Source organism: Marmota flaviventris, chromosome 16, assembly GCF_047511675.1.
Source record: "Marmota flaviventris isolate mMarFla1 chromosome 16, mMarFla1.hap1, whole genome shotgun sequence".
Lineage (NCBI taxonomy): Eukaryota > Metazoa > Chordata > Mammalia > Rodentia > Sciuridae > Marmota > Marmota flaviventris.
In genome coordinates this window covers 78,707,063-78,726,423 of record NC_092513.1, presented here as the reverse complement: position 1 = coordinate 78,726,423, position 19,361 = coordinate 78,707,063, and the positions used below count along the sequence as shown (strand labels likewise).

At 37.7% G+C, this 19,361-nt stretch overlaps 1 protein-coding gene across 5 annotated transcripts in view; it reads right to left on the bottom strand.

Moving 5' to 3' along the window:
* Positions 1 to 19,361, bottom strand: part of LOC114081391 (serine palmitoyltransferase 1-like) — a 119,041-nt gene that overhangs the window by 76,866 nt on the left and 22,814 nt on the right. The window contains exon 6 of one of the 5 annotated variants that reach the window (XM_071602579.1): positions 6,345 to 6,500. The exons of 3 other annotated variants lie outside the window; for them this stretch is intronic. In XM_071602579.1, coding sequence (XP_071458680.1) covers positions 6,415 to 6,500 — 86 coding nt within the window. In that variant the 3' untranslated portion in view covers positions 6,345 to 6,414. Of the gene's footprint in view, positions 1 to 6,344; positions 6,501 to 16,253; positions 18,472 to 19,361 lie in introns of those variants that run through there. One more of the 5 variants, XM_071602582.1, reaches the window with a different exon arrangement.

Here is a 19,361-nt window from a genome sequence, read left to right as displayed (position 1 = left end):
GTGATATTATCGTGCACCTAGAAAATTGAAAAAAAAAAAAATCCATCAAAAGACTTAGAACTGGTAAACAAACTCAATGAAGTAGGATTTAATATTAGCATGCAAAAATCAGTCACTTTTGTCTACATCAATAATGAATTCTCTGAGAAAGCAATCAGGAAAGTAATCCTGCTATAGCAATGAAGAGGAGGAGGAGAAAGATGAGGGGAAAGGGAGGAGGAAGAAAAGGAAAAGAAGAAGAAATACTTAGGAATAAACCTAACTCAGAGTGTAAAAGGCTTCTACAATGCAAATTACAAAATGCTGAAGAGAGAAACTGAAGAACACACTAGAAGTTGGAAACACCTACTATGTTCATTAATCAAGAGAATTACTATTGTTAAAAAGCCCATACTATGCAAAGCAATCTACAATTCACTGTGATCCTCAACAAAATACCAATGAGATTCTTCATAGAATTGGAAAAAATTCTAAAATTTATGTGTAAACAAAAAAGATCCAGAATAGCTAAAGCATTTTTGAACAAAAAGAGCAATGCTAGAAGCACCACAATACCTTATTTCAAATTGTACCTGAGAGCCACACTATAGTAGTGGCATAAAAAGAGGCAGTAGACCAATGGAAGAGGAGAGGGAACCCAGAAATAAATACACACTGGAACCGATTATCAACAAAGATGCCAAAATACTGGAAAAAGAACAGGCTTCTTCAACAAATGGTGCTGGGAAAACTGGATGTTCCCATGTAGAAGACTGAAATTAGATCCCTACCTCTCACCTTGTATAAAAATCAACTCAGGATTAAAGAACTTAATGTAAGTCAGGATCCTTTGAAACTACTAGAGAGAACATAGGGGAAACTCTTCAAGATCATGGCAAAAGCAATGATTTCCAAGTGAGGACTCCAACAGCTCAGGAAATCAGAATGAGAATGAACAAACAGGATTACATCAAATTAAAATCTTCTGCACAGCTAAGAATACAATCAGCAGAGTGAAGAGAAAACAAAGATACTGGAGACAGTCTTTTCCAGCTACTTGTCTGAAAGAAAATGAATACAGCAAAAACATGACAACCCCCAGAATCAAGTCATATAATAAAAACGGACCAATGACCTGAATAGACACTTCTCAAAAGAAGAAATGCATATTGCCAATAGATATAAGTGAAAATGCTCAACATCTTTAGCCATCACAGATGCATATCAAAGCTACAAGGAGATTATGTCTTACCTGGTTGGGTAAGATGGTTATTCCAGTTGGAATAGTTATTATAAAAAAAAAAAAAAGTAACAAACACTAGTGAGGATGTGGAATAAACAGAACCATATATGATGTTGATAAGAAGGTAAACTAGTACAACATCAATAGAAAACAGTATGGTTGTTCCTCAGAAAATTAAAATAGAACTACCATATGACCCAGCTATACCACTGCTGGGTATTTTTTTAAAGGAAATGAAATCAGAAAATAAAAAAGACACTTGAATGACCATGTTTGTTGCAAGATTATTCACAAATGGTAAGATATTATGGACTCAACTGAGGTCCCCATCAACAGAAAGCAAATATCACACACACACACACACACACACACACACACACACACACGATGGAGTATTATTCAGTCAAATAAAAATGAAATCCTGCTGTTTGCAGAAAAACAGAATTGAGTCTTGTTAAATTAAATAATTCAGACACAGTGAGGCAAGTATTGCATATTTTCTCTCATATGTGGAAACTAAAAACCAAAAAAAGGATATCAGGAAAGAAGGACCAAACCAGGCCCAGAATCAGGTAGCAGGGAGAGTGTAACAAGGGTGGAAAGGAAGGTCAATGTGTGACATATCCATGAAAGGAAATGACTCAATGAGACACATTAATTTATACAACAAATATGATAATAACAAGTTCTCTCTCTCTCTCTCTCTCTAATACACACACACACACTCACATGCCTACATGAAAAAGAGGAGACAAAGGACCATGTGAGGACATAGAAAGATGGTGGCATACAAAATCCAGGGAGAAAATTCTCAGAAGAAAACATCCTAATGACATCTGGATCTCAGCCTTACAGCCTCCAGAACTGTGAGTCAATATATTTCTACTGTTCAAGAGACTCCGTCACTGCACCTTGTTATGGCAGCCCAAGCTGAGTACTACACACCCCTTTCTGCAGAGAGGAAGAGAAGGTGGACTCTGCTTTCCCCCATGGCAATCCTAAGTCCTATGTCCCTGAAAGATGGGGCCTCATGTGAGTCTGTCACTATGTCCAGCAGCACCTGGAACCATTTTCATTACTTTAAAACTGAATGCCAGAATGGACACAGATGGGCCAGTTCCAGAGTGAAAGACGAAGATGGGGTGAAAACTCAAGGATGTATAATTTTGCAAAATCCAAAGTAAGTCCAAAATGTCAAAAATTTAAATAACAGCAGGATCCACTAATGATATTTTAAAACTTAACCACCAGAATAGCACAGACCCTGTCCACAGGGCTGGAGTTGACCCAGAGGGCTCCAGCTGCCAGGAGAACAGGGAAGTTCAGACAGTGTCAGAGGAGAGGCAGGGACAGGCCAGCAGCAGGGGGACATTCAGTACTCTTCACCAAGCAGTACAACATATTTCAACATTGCAATAATCCACACAGCCACAATGGTTTGAGCCATGGAACACCAGCCTAAGAGTACAGGTGGAATCAGTCACTGCAGAGCACTCGGACGTAGGTGATGATTATGTCTAAATAAACATCTAGCCCCAGTAAAAGATAAGGCATCCTTGAGGCCAAGCCCACATGATATTTGCCTTTACATTCTCACAGTAGGGTTCAGTGCCTCACCTTCTGGGGTGCTCAATAAATTCTGGTGCTCTAAATGAACTAAAGAAACATCTTTATCTCCATGTAACTTGAACATTCTAGAAAAGTGTAGAATGACCCATAAAGAACTATTTTCTTAATGTAAATGGTCTTTCATGGGCCATTGTCATAATTGACTAAAAGGCAAGTGCTTTCTCAGAGACTGTTCGTTATCCTTCTAAGGTTCATAGAAAAAGAAAGGAACTGTATTCAAATTTTAAGCCAGAATCCCCACACGTTGGAACACACAGCACACACAGAGGGGTTGAAGAAGAGCTTCTGAGGCAGGGACAGCTCACAGAGGTGTGGGCAAGGATGAGGAGTCCATTGATGGACGAGCAACCCCTAACAGGAGGCTGCACATCCAGATGAGAGTGACAGGGATAGGCATGCTCCTGGACCTAGGCTTGAGGCTGTCACGGAAGAACTGTGGCCACCTCAACCGAGGGCTCAGAACCCAGCCTCTGCCAGGGCTGTCTCCAAGCAGGACCACAGAGGTCAGGGAATGAGCGCCCTGGCCTCTTTCCCCTCCAGACTTCCTCTCCCCAGAAATGTCTCTCATTGGGTGAAGGAGAACCACTGCCAGAGGTTCAGGGCCCAGAGGGATGCAGGGCGCCATGAACACAGGATGCTGCTGAGGGGCACATGCAGAAAAGAGCCAAATAGTGCAGAGTTGTGAATCTCATATGTATATATCTGCATTGATGGTCTGACAGCTTTCAAATGCTTCCCATTTAACTAAAAACACAAAAGAAAAGTTAATAAAGAAAGTGCTGAATGACTCCCAGTGATGATTTAGCTCTCCTTTTAGTACAGAATTTTACTGTTTTTTTTTTTTTTCTATTTAAAGTGATTTCTGTGTTTAGAGTGTTTCCAAGCTCAGATAATGGTTAAGAGGATCTGTGAGATGGGAAAGATAAAAGCAACAAAAGAAACTCCCAGGACTGAGAAGTAGTACCTAATGTGGAAACACTGAAAGCTTATGGAAATGCAAAATTAAAAAGAGGAGGAAAGTATACACTACAGAGACCAGGAAAAGAAATGGGGAAGTATTTATCAGCAAAGTCACTGACAAAATGTAAAAAGAAAAAAAAAAAAGAAGAAATTCAGGCAAGAAAAATATTCTTGCTGACAAAGTTAGCAAGATCCATTAGAACAAACAGTTAGTTGTTAGAGCAACCAGCAAGAAGGGGCTTTATAATATGTGACAAGACTTAAAGATAAGGGGCTGGGGATGTGGCTCAAGCAGTAGCGCGCTCGCCTGGCATGCCTGCGGCCCGGGTTCGATCCTCAGCACCACATACCAACAAAGATGTTGTGTCCACCGAAAACTAAAAAAAATAAAAAATATTAAAAAAATTCTCTCTCTCTCTTTAAAAAAAAGATTTAAAGATAAGAGCAATATGTGACTTGTTACGGGTTGCACTGTATTCTCTCAGAAGATTGTGACATCTTAACACAGTACCAAATAAATGACCTCATAAAGAAACAGATTTTAGAGATGTTCAAGTTAAGATGAGGACACTGGGTAGATCCCAATCCAATATGACTGTGTTCCTATGAAAAGGGGAAATTTGATGAATGACAGTAGAGGGGGTAGAGAGAAAAGAGAAGAGGGGAGGGGAGGGGAGGGGAGGGGAGGGGAGGGGAGGGGAGGGGAGGGGAGGGGAGGGGGGATAGTAGAGGATAGGAAAGGCAGCAGAATACAACAGACACTAGTATGGCAATATGTAAATCAATGGATGTGTAACTGATGTGATTCTGCAATCTGTATACGGGGTAAAAATGGGAGTTCATAACCCACTTGAATCAAAGTGTGAAATATGATATATCAAGAACTATGTAATGTTTTGAACAACCAACAATAAAAATTTTAAAAAAAGAAAAGGGGAAATTTGAGAAAACAATTTCTGTGGCATTAGCCCCCAGTTTGAGGTACTTTGCTATGGCTACCCAAGGAAACTAGTACACTGCTCTTATTGAAAAAGAGCCATAGCCACCAGGCAAAGTAACACTCATTTGCCACTTAAGCTTGTTATATCTGAAACACCTTTTCTGCCATTATATTCTTATGTTTCTCCAGGACAGAGGTGTTTAATCAATAGTCAGGTTATTAGTGAAAGTTTTGTATTCAGCTGTCACTTGCACAATGAAGGACTATGCATTAAGAACAAGCCCAGACAGAGGACTAGAGTTTGATGCTAAATCAATCTTTTAAATACAGATCATAGTTTGGAGGAAGAGAGTGCATTCTTTGATCCACTGCACATTGTCTGCACCACCAGGCATCTCCAGCAGGTGTCATTCACACTGTGTGATTGCTGGCACAGTAGAGTGGCCAGAGAAGTCCAGGTGCATCTAGCTGGATGCCAGGAAAAGACTCAAGGAAGGTAGAAAAATCACCTAACTTGATATCTAAGATTCATCCATCACAAATGAAGAATTACATGGGGGCTTAGCACATCCTCACTGACTCATTAATAGACAAGAGGTGGTGGCAGGGGCAAGGAATTAGAAACCTGCATAAAGTGGAACTCCGTAGTTTCAAAAGATCCTCTTTCCAAGAACATGCCATGGACTATCTGGATTACTGTGTTTGTATTCTTTCTATTATTATAACTATTTTTTTTTTTCATTTATAACCATAGAGTTCTAGTAAAATACTTGCTAATTAACATTTTATATTTAAATTCTGGAAGGTTTCATATAAAGTGGTTTGATAGTAGGAAAACATTAAAACTATACTCACCATGTCATTTACTGACATAGTGTACATAAAAAATTCAAATCTGGTATGACTCTACATCATGTGCAGCCAGAGGAATGAGAAGTTGCATTCCATTTGTGTACAATATGTCAAAATGAATCCTACTGTAATGTATAACTAATTAGAACAAATTAAACAATTAAAGAAAGAAATCTAAAAAATTGCAAGTCTGTCATTAATAAGCATAGCAGAGGAGAGAAAGTAGAATATTAATATAAGACCATCACACTAGAATGCCACCATGTTGATATGTGCAGAATGAATAACGCTGAGACTTTTAAGAGAGCCATTCGGTGAGATGGACTTTGTTAGAAATCCCTTGTATGTGGAAAGGTTCCATTGTAAACAATGCCTTACAGATCATTAGTCATGTAACTTTGGTCACAATAAATAAAATTATACTCACTTTAATTCTCTTCACCTGTTGTACTGTGCACAGTATCCAAAATATGAAAAAAACTAAAAATCATCATGGAGGTAGAAAAACAAACAGCAATGATCAAAGTGGTAAGACATTTAAGAGAATAATAGTAGGAAACAAATCAGACTCTTGCATCTTTAAAGCAAATTGAAAAGGGCTTAGAGATTTTACTAGGTCACGAGAAATTAATTGTCATGTTAATAAAACCTATTTTACTGTATTAACATATTTGGAGATTCTGATTTTGATATCTAAGACAGATGAACTGATACCTGAATTTTCCTTGCAGCCATCTCTTTATTTGAATTTATTTGCAGCTGGAGCAGATAATGGCCCAATCTTCTTTCTTAGCTAACAAAATCAACCAAATCAAAAACTGAATTGAGGGCTGGGTATGTGGCTCAAGAGGTGCTGGCCTGGTATGCGTGCGGCCCGGGTTCGATCCTCAGCACCACCTACAAACAAAGATGTTGTGTCGGCCGAAAACTAAAAAATAAATATTAAAAAATTCTCTCTCTCTCTCTCTAAAAAAAAAAAAAAAAAACTGAATTGGATGTGTTTCTAATACATTAGATTAAGTAGAAGATGGAATTTCAAAGCTTGAAGATCAGGTGGACATCCTTGAGCATTCAGATACTATTAAAGAAAAGAAATAAGAAACTCCAATCATAATTTAGAAGAACTCTGAAACAACATTAAGAGACCAAATTTAATGCTCACAGACATTAAAGAAGGTTCACAGATACAGGATCATGGTAGAGATAGAACAGCCGAAAAATGCCTGAAGCCTTGGGAAAGAGATGAACCTCCTGATACTCAACAAACCGGACCAGAAAAGAACTTTCTCACACCCTATTATAATTGCAATGCCAAAAATTTTAGTTCAAAGAAAGAATTTTAAAAACTACAATAATTTTAAAAGCCAGGTAACATTTAGAGAAAAACCAATCAGCTTAAGATCAATTTCTCAATAGTAACCCCAATGTCCTGGAGGGCTTGTAACATTGTATTAAAGTCCTGAAAGAAAATAACAGCCAACCAAGATCACTGTATCCAATAAACCATTAGAATCATAGTAGCAGAAATGAAGAAGAAATAAAAACCTACTAAGGTGAGCATAATAAAAAAAAATTCATTACTACTATGCCAGCATTACAGAAGATACTTAGAAGAATTCTACACATAGAAGAAGATTAAAAACAACTCAGAGATCTTGGATAAGAATAAATTAAATTAAAAGTCTGGATTAATATGTAACAATTAGGATAGAAGCAAACATTAAATGCAAATCAACATGACAAGAAGTAACACATTCTTCCCTATAATAACACTGAATATAAATGGTCTCATTTTTCCAAATAATAGACATACATAAGACTGGACTAAAAAAACAAGACCCAATTATTGTCACCTGCAAGAAACACATCTATGGTCAAAGCTACTCACAAGCTAAAAGAAAAAGAATAAAAAATGACATTACATGTAAATGAAACCTGAAAACAAGCAGGAATACCTATTCATACCCAACAAAGCAAATTTCAAGAAAAATTACCAGTAAAGGGAACCCCAACAACAAAATATAAAGATAGTAAATATGTATACCCCAAACATTGGTGCACCTAATGACATAAAACACCATGCAATATAAAGGTGTGTATAGGCCCCAATATAATAATACCAGGTGATTCCAATATAACTCACTAATAGGTCATCTAGACACAAAATCAACAAAGACACTACATAGTTAAATCAAACTCTAAATCAAATGGATTTAAAAGATATTACAGAATATTTCATCCAACAACAGCTAAACACACTTTCTTTTCAGGTTTCTCCAAAACAGATTGTGTTAGGCAACAAAGCAATTGTTAGCAAATATGAAAAAGTTGAAATAATTCCATGTATCATATTGAAATGATAATGGAATGAAATTAAATATCAAAAGCAAGAAGAAAACCATGGAAACTATACAAAGACTTGGAGAATGAACAATACACACTTTAATGATAAGTGGATCATCAAAGGATTCTGAGAAGAAACTAACTAAAAAAATTCTAAAAATCAAATAATAGAAATACAACATACTCTAGGAGACAGTGAAGACAGTTGTGTGTGGAAAGATTATAACTATGAGTGCCTACATTAAAAGATCTGGAAGATTCAAAATAAATTAGATGTTCATGTATCCTGAGATCATATACAAATAAGAACAAACCATTCTCAAATTTCAGATGAAATACAGACTAAAAAAAACACACACACATGAAGGAAGTATAAAATGAAAAATCCATTCTCTGAAAAGATAAATAAGATTGGCAATTTCTTAGCCAAAATAACAAAACAAAAATAAAGAAGACTCAAATGAATAAGAGTCAAAAATGGAGATTTAAAGGAAGATATTTAAGAAATTCAGAGTGTCATTAAAGGTTAATTTGAAAACATATATTCCAATAAATTAAAAATGAATTGAAAAGACTAGAAAAAATAGATACGTTTTTAGACACATACAACATATCAAAATTGAACCAAGAGGATAGAGAAAATCTAAGCAGAAAAATAACAAGCAATAAGATTGACACAGTAATAAAAAGACTTTCAACAATGAAAAGCCTGGACTAGATCGATTCTCAGCTGAATTTGGCCTGAACTTTAAAAAAGAACAAATGCCAACATTCCTCAAATGATTAGATGAAACAGAAAGGAAAGGAACACTCCCAAACTCATTTTATGAAGCCAGTAAACCCTGGTACAAAAACAAAATTAATAACACTTCAAGGCAAGAAAACTACAAACCTTGATGAGCATGGATGCAAAAATCCTTAATAAAATATGAGCAAATCACATTAATTAACACATTAAGAAGATTGTACATTGTGATCAAGATGGTTTCACATCAGGTGTGCAAGTGTGGTTCAATATATGCAAATCAACAAACAGAATCTACCACATAAATAGACTCAAGGATAAATCTCATATGTGAAAAAAATCCTTTATGAAATAATTCAATATGCACTCATGACAAAAATACTGAAAGGACCAGGGATAGAAGGAACTTGCCTTAATATCATAAAGGCCCATATATAAGAAACCCAATGCCACAATGAACTGAATAGAGACAACCTGAAAAAATTTCCTCTAAAATAAGGAATAAGACAAGGATGTCCACTCTTATCACCCCTATTCATTATTGTCCTTGAAACTTTAGCCACAGCAATTAGTCAAGGAAGAGAAATAAAGGAGATTCAAATAGAAAAAAAAAAGTCAAACTGCCTCTGTCTGCAGAAGATATTATCCTAAACTTAGAAGATCCAAAAAGCTCCACCAGTAAACTTCTAAAGCTGATAAACAAATTCAGCAAAGTAGTAGGACACAAAAATCCACATATATAAATCAGTCACTTTTCTATATACTAGTGATGGATATGCTGAGAAAGAAATCAGGAAAAAACTTTCATTAATAATAGCTTCTGAGAACATAAAATATTAGCAATAAATTTAACCAAAAAGGTGAAACACTTCTACAACGAAAATTTACAAAACACAGAAAAAATAAATAAAATTGAAGAAGACGCAAAAGATGGAAAGAACTCCCATGTTCATGTTAGGGAGATTTAATATTGTTAAAATGGCCATACTACTAAAATCAATCTGCAGATCCAAAGCAATTGCCATCAAAATACCAATGATATTCTTTTCAAAACCAGAAAAAGAAATCCTAAGATTTGTACAGAAGAACAAAAGATCCTGGATAGTGAAAGCAAATCTGATTAAAAGATTAAAGCTGGAGGTAATACAACCCTGACTTTAAATTATCCTACAGAGTCATAGTAATGAAATCAGCTTGGTACTGGCATAAATATAGACATGTAGGCCAATGAGACAGAATAGAAAACACAGAAACAAATCCACACAGTTACAGCTATCTGGCTGACAAAGGTGCCAAAAAGTTAACAATGGAGACAAGACAGCCTCTTTAACACGTGATGCTGAGAAAATTCGATATCCATAAAAGATTAAAAATAGATAGCTATCTCTCACTCTGTGTAAAAGTCAACTCAATTGGACCAAAGACATAGGAATAAGACCAGAATCTTTGCAACTGATAGAAGAGAAAAAAAGGAAAAGTTGCAGTATATAGGTGCAGGCACTGACTCCCTTAATAGGACTTCCACAATTCAGTAAATAAAAGTAATAATTTAGATGGCATCAAACTAAAAAGCTTCTTCACAGCAAAGGAAACAATTCACAGCACAAGGACAAAATCTATAGAATGGGAGAAAATCTTTGCCAGCTATTCTTCTGGCAAAGGATTAATATCTAGAATACATAAAGAACTCCAAAACCTCAATATCAAAAAAACCTATTCAACAAATGGGCAAAAAAAAAGACATTCCTCAAAAGGAGTATAAATTATATTTTTTAAAAGTTTAACAACTATAGTCATCAGGGCAATGTAAATCAAAACTACACTTAGATTTCATTTCACTCCACTTAGCCATCAAAAATACAAATAACAATAAATGTTCGCAGAATGGAGGAGGAGGAAAGAACCCTCATACGCTATTTATAGGACTGTAAATTATGATAGCCATTGTGGAAATCATTTTGGAGATTCCTCACAAGACCAGGAATGGAACTACAGTAAGATTCAGCTATACCATTTCTCCTCAGTATTTTGCCAAAGAACTAAGGTCGGAATATGACAGTGACATATGCCTGTCCATTTTTATAGCAGCACTATCCACTATTGTGAATTGTGAATTATTGTAGGAATTACAAAGTCATGGAGCCAGCCTAGGTATCAGTCAACAGATTAACAGATAAAGAAAACGTGATATATAGACACAATGGAGTTTTATTCAGCCATATCACAAAATTATGACATTTGCAGGAAAATGGATGGAACTGGAAAGCATGTGTTAGACAAAATAAGGTAGACTCAGACAAAATAAGGTAGACTCAGAAAGTCAAGAACCATGTTTTCTCGCAAATGTGGAATTTAGCAAGAAAAAAAGGATCTCATGAAAATAGAAGGGAGAACAGTAAGGTAAAGGAATGGAATGAGAGGAAGGGAGAAAGGGAAGGCAAGGAGGTACTAAGGATTTAATCAGATTATGCAATGTGCATATAAAAACATGTAAGGAAAATAAAAAGAGACATAGAGACAAGATGCAGAGGCAGGAAAGATGGCAGAATGGCAAAGCTACCAGCTTTATTTATATCAATAGGTTACATTAGGTCACTGGCATCAGTAGTACATAATGAACATTGATTGTATCATTAGGCAGGTTACAGAGCTAGCAATATTATGCAGCTTATTCCTCAGTTATATACTATAGTTGCAAAGTGCAATGTTAGGAGCTGTGTGTAGCTATCAAGAAAGTCCATGGTTTATAGTTACTGTTATGTGGGCAGGTTTAAGCAGCAAAGCTTGGTGAAACACTGTGGTTACCTAACAAGAGAGTTTCTTCATTCCCAGGAGCTGTGTATCTGAATTCAAGGTTTAGGCTGATAAGACTCTAGCAAAGAACCTCCTCAAGCAGGGCGTTGCTACAGCAGCCAGACATCCTGTGTCTTTGCTCAGAAACTTCTTAGCCACCAAGTATGCCACAGTCATGAAGCTATCAGAGACCTCAATCCCAAACAAAGAACACTTACGTAAACATAGGACTTCCACAATTCAGTAAATAAAAGTAATAAGTTAGATGGAATCAAACTAAAAAGCTTCTTCACAGCAAAGGAAACAATTCACAAACTTAGAAGATCCACGAAACCCACTATCCTGTGTAATTTTTATGTACAAATTTTAAAAAATCAAAACTTAACAAACTGATGGTCATTTATGGAAAACTCCTGGTCACACAGGATCCAGGACATACCTGCAGAGATGCTTTCTGTAATCCTGAAACAACTTCCCTTCAAAGCCTGTTGCTAGCATCCACCTGCTTGTGTGTTGCTCCTTGGTGCTGGGTGTGTGTAGTGCACGTCAGTCACTCCAATCATTGTCCAAGTCTTGCCTTGAGTCCTTGCTTCCAAGACACTGGTCAGGAGAAGCTGAACTGCCGCAGTCTGGCTGGGCACAAAATCACGAGCCACTCAAGCAGGAACAAACTTTATTTCTGAACTCCACCAGCACACTCCACACACGCTGGGGGGGGGATGCCGAACCACGCCGCTCCTCCCGCGACACACTCCTCCAACAGGCAAATCCCTCCTCCAGAAATCCCTCCTACCGCACTTCCCCAACCAATGGGAACTCTCCGGGAGTCCTGCTAGAGCTCCAAAGTAGCAGGCCGAGGCATACAGCAGGGGTCTAATATCCAATTGAATGCAGATCTTAACATAATCATATCATCTCAATGGCTTGCTGGCTTCACTTTTCAACCAAAAATGCCATGCGTCATTCCTACTTGGCTATGGCTCTCAGCACTGAACCAAGTACAAATTGAAACATGAATCTTCAGAATTTGAGTGTTAAACATTTCTCAGCCCTTTGTGGGATTGTCTACTTCCATTTCTAGTAGCTGGGGTGCTATGGAGTAAATATCTTGACCTCAACTTTAAATATTGAAGACTTAAACCCTAATGTGATGCTGTTAGGATGTTGGGGCCTTTGGCAAGGAGCTCAGTCATGAAAGTGGAGCTCTCGAGAATAATCTTAGCCCTTATGAACAAGGGAAATTTCTTCTCCTCTCTCTTCAATATGTTGAGATACAAGGAAAAAGGCTGCCATCTACAATTCAGGATGAAGGTCTTCACCAGTTCCCAGCCAGGCTGGCCCTCTAAACCTGAACTTCCAGCCTCTGGGAAGATGAGAAATAATCCAGCCATGGTGTAGCATCCTGAGCTGACTAAGGCATGGGGTAGCCTCAGCCTGAGCCCACTTGGTTCTAAAGCATGGAGATACTCTGAGAGGGAGTGGGAGAGGAGGTCATCCAGGTTATTCAGGTGCTGATTTCCTGGGTTAGGAATTCAAGGGCCAGGAACATGGTCTGCAACACCTGATTCAGGCCTGCCCAGCCCCTTCCTCCAAGAGGAATTTGGCACCAAGGCCCTTGTGATTGTTCAAATGTAAATGATTGCGCAAGGCTTAGACCTCAACAGAGGGGAAGGAAAATCCAATTGTGGGTCATCTCCACCTATATAAAAGATTTCAAGCCCAGGTAAGCTCTTTGATCTAGGTCAGGTTGGAGTTTTTTTTTTTTTTTGGTGGTGTCAAAACCACAGAACAGGGGCTGGGATTGTGGCTCAGTGGTAGAGCACTTGTCTGATATGTGTGAGGCACTGGGTTCGATTCTCAGTACCACGTATAAGTAAATGAATAAAATAAATAACAAAAAAATAAACAACAAAAACAAAAACAAAAAACCTGCAGAACAATGCAGATGTGTTTTGCCCCAGAGCTCTGTAATCAGTTACTGGGGTAGGCTTCTTTCTACTATTTTCTCAGTCTCTAAATTTTGGGGTCTTCTTAAGATGATTTTCAGTCATTGCATCCATTTAGTTCTTCCTTCTTTATCCATTTTCTTGTAATCCTTCTTTGTCAAATTCATTTCTTCCTTTGCACTTCTAATGTGTATCCCAGCTCAGCCTTTCAGACTCCTGCAGTAACTTGCCAATTCACCCAGTACTTCTAGGCTCCTCAGTACATCCTAAGCATTGCTAAAGCAGACAAACTTTTGCCTCATGTATGGTTTGATCAGCTTCTCCCGCTGGTCCACACACTGCAATACCCCACACCATCTACCAGGGCCCTTCTAAATGCCTCAGTGCATATGTCCAGCACTCCTGTCCATGGTCTCTACAGCTCCTCCTAACCTGATATCCACAGCTGCTTAGCCTGGTTCATGGTCATTGAAGGGAACCACAATGGAGAGTAGAAGCCACAGCTGCCTCAGAATTGTATGCAATATTTTAACTCTTCTTTTTTTCTGTTTCTGCTTTTGTTTTGTTTGTTTTCACTTCTGGGAAAAGTTTTCAAAAGATGCTCTAATACAATTTGCATTGCCTGAGTTCACAAAATCCTCCCATTCAAGCTTGTCTGTTAAATATATACTCAAATAATTCAAATTCTTGGTGCATGAAGGCAACCAGGGGAACAACAACTACCTGAAGCATGGTGGACAAGTGGGTTACAAGTGCGTGGGTGTACATCAGGGGAACAGGCATCAGATGTTGGAGGAAGTCAGGCAGCAAGAAAGTGACTGACTCATAGAACGGTTCCGTGTAACACTAAAATCAAGAGATTTCTTCCATGACATATGCAGAAATGTTAGGCAAGTAGAACGTTATAAGAAAGTTACCAGGATAGAGGTATGACAAAAAGGACAGATACAAAAAGTTTGTAGGGAGATAAATAGGAGTGAGCAACAGTCTATTTACAGATGAAAGACCACTTTGATGACTGTTACAGTTTGGATATTAAAAGCCATCTAAAGGCCCATGTGTTAAAATCCTGGTCCCCCAGATTGGCACATCCTCAAGAGTTTGGGCTTACAGTGAAGTCTTCAGGCCACTGCCAATATGGGATACTGGTCTCTTCATCTCCTTGGGGTGTGACTGAAGGACACTGTGAGAGAGATTCTGGTCTGTCCTTCTACCTCATTTGTTTACCTGCCAGTAGGTGAGTAGTTTTATTTGACCACCTGCTACCACAATGATTTGCTATGTTGTCACAGGCCCCAAAGCAATGAAAGCAATAGATCCGGGATAGGAATCTCTCAAACTGTGAGCCAGAACATATTGCACTTCATAAGTTGTACCTTGGGTACTTTTTGGTGATGGCAGGCTGACTAACACAGAGACTGTGTGAGGAGAAGTCCTCTCTCCCCCTCTTCATTTTCTCCCAGTTACACAAATTTGTGGTGATGCTGAGGGTCCAAAATACATATCTGTGTTATAGAGAAAGATCTCCAATTCTTTAATTCCTCTCAGGATGTTATTTTATTTAGGAATGAGATGAGGATATAAACTAAGAAGAGGAGGTTAAAAAAATCCTCTTGAAGTCTTTACCAACTTCATCAACCTGAACACAGTGGTGGCTTCATACTGAATTGCTTTTCTTCCTGCCAAACTATTAGTTATACACTGTGGGCACAGGACAGAAAGCCAATGAGCAAGCTCATTCTCCAAAGAAGCCAGGTTGGGGTCTCCGTACATGCAGATCACTTTTCAAAGCAGCTGGTTGGCTTTATCTTTGCCAGTAATGCACCGCTTGAGCACCAATCACTATCTGCTTTTATCTATGACAATGCGCTAAAGGCATGGAGCCTTAATGGATGAGACATGTTAGCTTAAAGACAGGCTGAATAAATGTGAGCTGCAGGGTAAAACTGAGTACCCAACCCCCACCCTTCGTTAGCCCTTCCTTCTCGGGATATTTATTTGGTGCCTTTTCCCTTTACTTCCTCCAGTTGTTTTTCTGATTTGAAACCCACACCTAGCCTATGCCCAATCCGCCTGAAGGCAGAAGATGACACCCATAGCAACTACTGTGTGATCCAATCACTGTACGCCACAAGGCAGCTTGCAGACACAGAGACCCTATTAGATTTAAGCAACACAGCAAAGGGCTATAAAAACCTTCTCCTGCTGGGCCCTCTCTCTCTCTTTCCTCTTCTTCTCTGGTCAATCAGATACCACCGCAATAAAGATCTCTTGGTCACTCCAAGTATCATGGTCACTTTACATATATCTGTGCCTGGGGGTAACACCGTATCACTGTCTAAGAATAGAATTGAGATTTACTCAACTACTGGAATGTATTTTTAAAATCCATCCACTCCCAAGTGCACACTTAAGATGAAGGTCTTTACCATGACACCATGGGCTCCCTTTCAAATAAAAAATGTTGGATTTCAGTATACATATATGAGTACTTAAAATACACACAGATGTTACAGAATAAAAGATACATCTCCTATTTCAAAAAAGTTATTAGATATACAGGTGAAGATATTTTGATATATTTTGGGGTAAAAGTTACATAGTTTATTTGCCAGATATCATCTATATTATAATTAACATCAACTCAATATTGCTTATGACTTTTTTGAACACAAAATCCTGGGTATTTATATAGAATATGCCAAAATAATCAGTAGTTATTATAATAGCAAATGACAATAACAATAATAGCTCATTTTTATTGAGTAATTATTATGTGTCACAGCTGCTATTCTAAGCACATACACTCAGTGGGAAAAAAAGGCTTGAATCAGGAGAAGCTTTTGTGCCTATTTCACAATACAACTAGACTAAAGCAGAGTCTGAATTTAATTAGCTAAATGAACACAATTAATAGGCTATAATGTTATACTCATGGTCTTCCAGTCTGGGAGGTAGTACTACAACTCCCTTTTGTGCTTCTTAAATTCATCTCATAAGGTTTAGTTTGTGACTTAGTAATATCCTTAGAAAGGAGTTATGGCAAGATTCAAGGACATTGTGGAAAATGATGAAATGTCCTCTTAGTTACCAGTGAATGAACACATTTCTAACATAGGAAACCACCACTTCAATGACTGAGTCAAAGTCAAATGAATTCTTTATAAATTTCTATTCCATGTAGGTCATACACTATGATTACTATTGTTATTAGTTAAATTATAGAAAATATGGTAAACTGGCTTTTGGTGATAACTTTCCCTAAAACCCAATGAAAGTCAGTACAGAAAATTCTTTCTCAGTACAGTATTTTTATTACATGTTCTTCATTCATTTTTGTGGGGAGGGTGTGGAGTGATTTGCTATTAATGTGTTTGGAAATTTACAATGGTTAACATTCAATTGCAATCTTTAAAAACAAATCATGGTTAAAAATCCATTTTAAAGTCACTTGATAATTCCTGGAACACTTAAGAATTTAACACTTAAGCCCCTCCTGGGTGCTCCCCAGGAAACCACAGAGCAGGTTCTGTGACAGGGTGACTGCAGAACTAGTTTCTCTTGATGCTACTTTGTGCAATGAAGAAACTCTCAACCCAAGGGAGGGGAGACAGCAAGGAGGAAAACCGTCAGGGAGCTGTTCTTTGACTTCTGATGTTCATGTCTTCTGTGAACAAATGCATTTCAGCAATTGATACTGCAGCTCTGGATGGAACAAAACTCAAGCACTGCATTCTCAAAGTCACAGCAGCAGATGCCACTGCAGAAGGTGCTCCAGAGAGTCTCTACAAGACTCAGAGCACTGGGCCCACTTTCTCACACTTGCTTATCTTCATGTCTAGCTCCCAGATCAGAGGCCCTGGCAACCAAGGCCACCATGAAGTTCAGATTACAGACAGGCCTTGGGGTCCCCCGTCACCTGGTGTGCATCTGGGAAAACCAAAACTGCGCTTTGCCTCTCAGTGCCTCAGCCATATGGGATAATAGCTAGCCCTTCCTCAAAGGGATGTTAGATTCACATGGGTTAATGCCAATAAAGAACCGTGCCTGGAATGGAACAAGCAGGATGCTATGTAAGACTTTGCTCAATTAAACCGGTACCTGGAGAAGAAAAGGTTTTCTTTTAAAAGGGAAAACCCGGTTACAGTTTGCTATCTTAATTATCTGAATTTCTAATAATTACAGACTCTTCTTCTAAGAACTACTTGTTTAGCTTCTTACTTAAAATGAGATCATGTGATAGCCTTCTGCACTGTTTTCTGGAGGAAAGACCAAAAAATAGTCAACTTTGTCACATTTTAGAAACATTTCACCTACTATGTTTTTCTCTAAGAGCTTCATATTTTTGCATTTATACTACTCTTTCGAAAAAGTCATAGATACACAAGTTTTTCTAAAAGGAAAAAATAATAAGACTTATATATTCATTAGAACATAACTCTAGCGCAGAATGTTTTTCAAAATGTTTTCACAAGAGAATCCTACCAAACTTTTAAAAGCTATGCAAGAAGAGATATTCCCACCTGAGCCAACCACACCCCAGGACTGGCAGGAGAAAAGTGGCACATCTAGGAATTTTATGTCTAATGTTCTTCCCACTAAAATATGAAATGAAAGTTCAGTAGACTAACACAAAGAAAGAAGATGTTTTTAAAAAACACCCAAATGAACAACTGTTTACTAATGGCTCCAAACAGAATTAAATGCCATCATCTCTCACCAAGAAACCCTTACCACACAACTGTCTTTCCATTTGGTGAAGCCAAAGAGCCATGCAGGAATTACATATGTAAAACAGATCCCAGGGTACCAGGGAGAAAAATCACAGATAAATATAGGTTTAAGTATATTAAAAGCAAAACAAAGAAAAAAAGTGTTCATCAGAAGACTCCCTCGTGGGTGCACAGAGACTAGATAGTCTTGGAGGAAGAGAAGACTCCTTAACTTCCTCAGAAGTCGGTGAGGAGACATTCTGGTCACCATTGTGAGAACTTGTTTAGCTCTACCTGCCATGCACCTGGGAGGCAGGAGAAGATTTAACCTAAAAAAATGACATGAAATTTTAACTCAATCATTGCTATATTTCCTTTTTTTTGGTATTAACCAGCTGGCTTATATGCTAATGTAAAATAGTAAAAAGGGAATATTAAGGAAATTTAATTGTACCACAAATGATTTATGTTCACGATCTGAAAAATTGGATAAAAAAAAGAGAGAGAGAGAGAGAGAAAGAGAACTAAAAGAGGGAATGGATTTGGAGAACAGATGCCTGAATATGATAACTCTAGAGAAGAACACAAAGAAGACAAAGTTAAAAGCTATCTTTTGGGGGCCCTGGGAAAAAGAGATCCTAAGCCTTGAACTAATCTCTTTAGGGATACACATAAGACTACAAGAGGGAAAGGGGTCCTCATAACTGCTTCTGTGCTCAGTGCAAAGAGCAAATGTGCCCTAAATATTTAGAATAACTAAATTATACAGTGCATTTCAGAGATTTAAAACTTAGATTGAGATGACCAGAAATAGTTTGTGATATTGCTAAATGTTAAAAATTTAAGGTGCTTTAATAAAACTAGAAACATTTAAATGATTACTTCCAGAATAAGGAAAAACAGAAAAAGTCATGCTGGAAACAAAAAAGTACAAATATGGGCATTTTATATATAGAAAGGAAAAAAAGATAACAAGAGAACTGTGCAACTATTAAGAAGAAATGAAATAAGTTGTCTGAAGGACAACACACTCAGAAAACACGACAGATTACTACCACCTGTCTCATTATAAAACTGTCCCACTGCAAATTAACTTGCAACTTTGGTCCAGATCCCAAAGTCTGTTCGAACCTTCAACTATAATTTTAGAATTAGGATGAATCAGTGACCAATAAAATAGCTTACAGAGGACTCAATAAGCAACTGTATTCACAGTTGC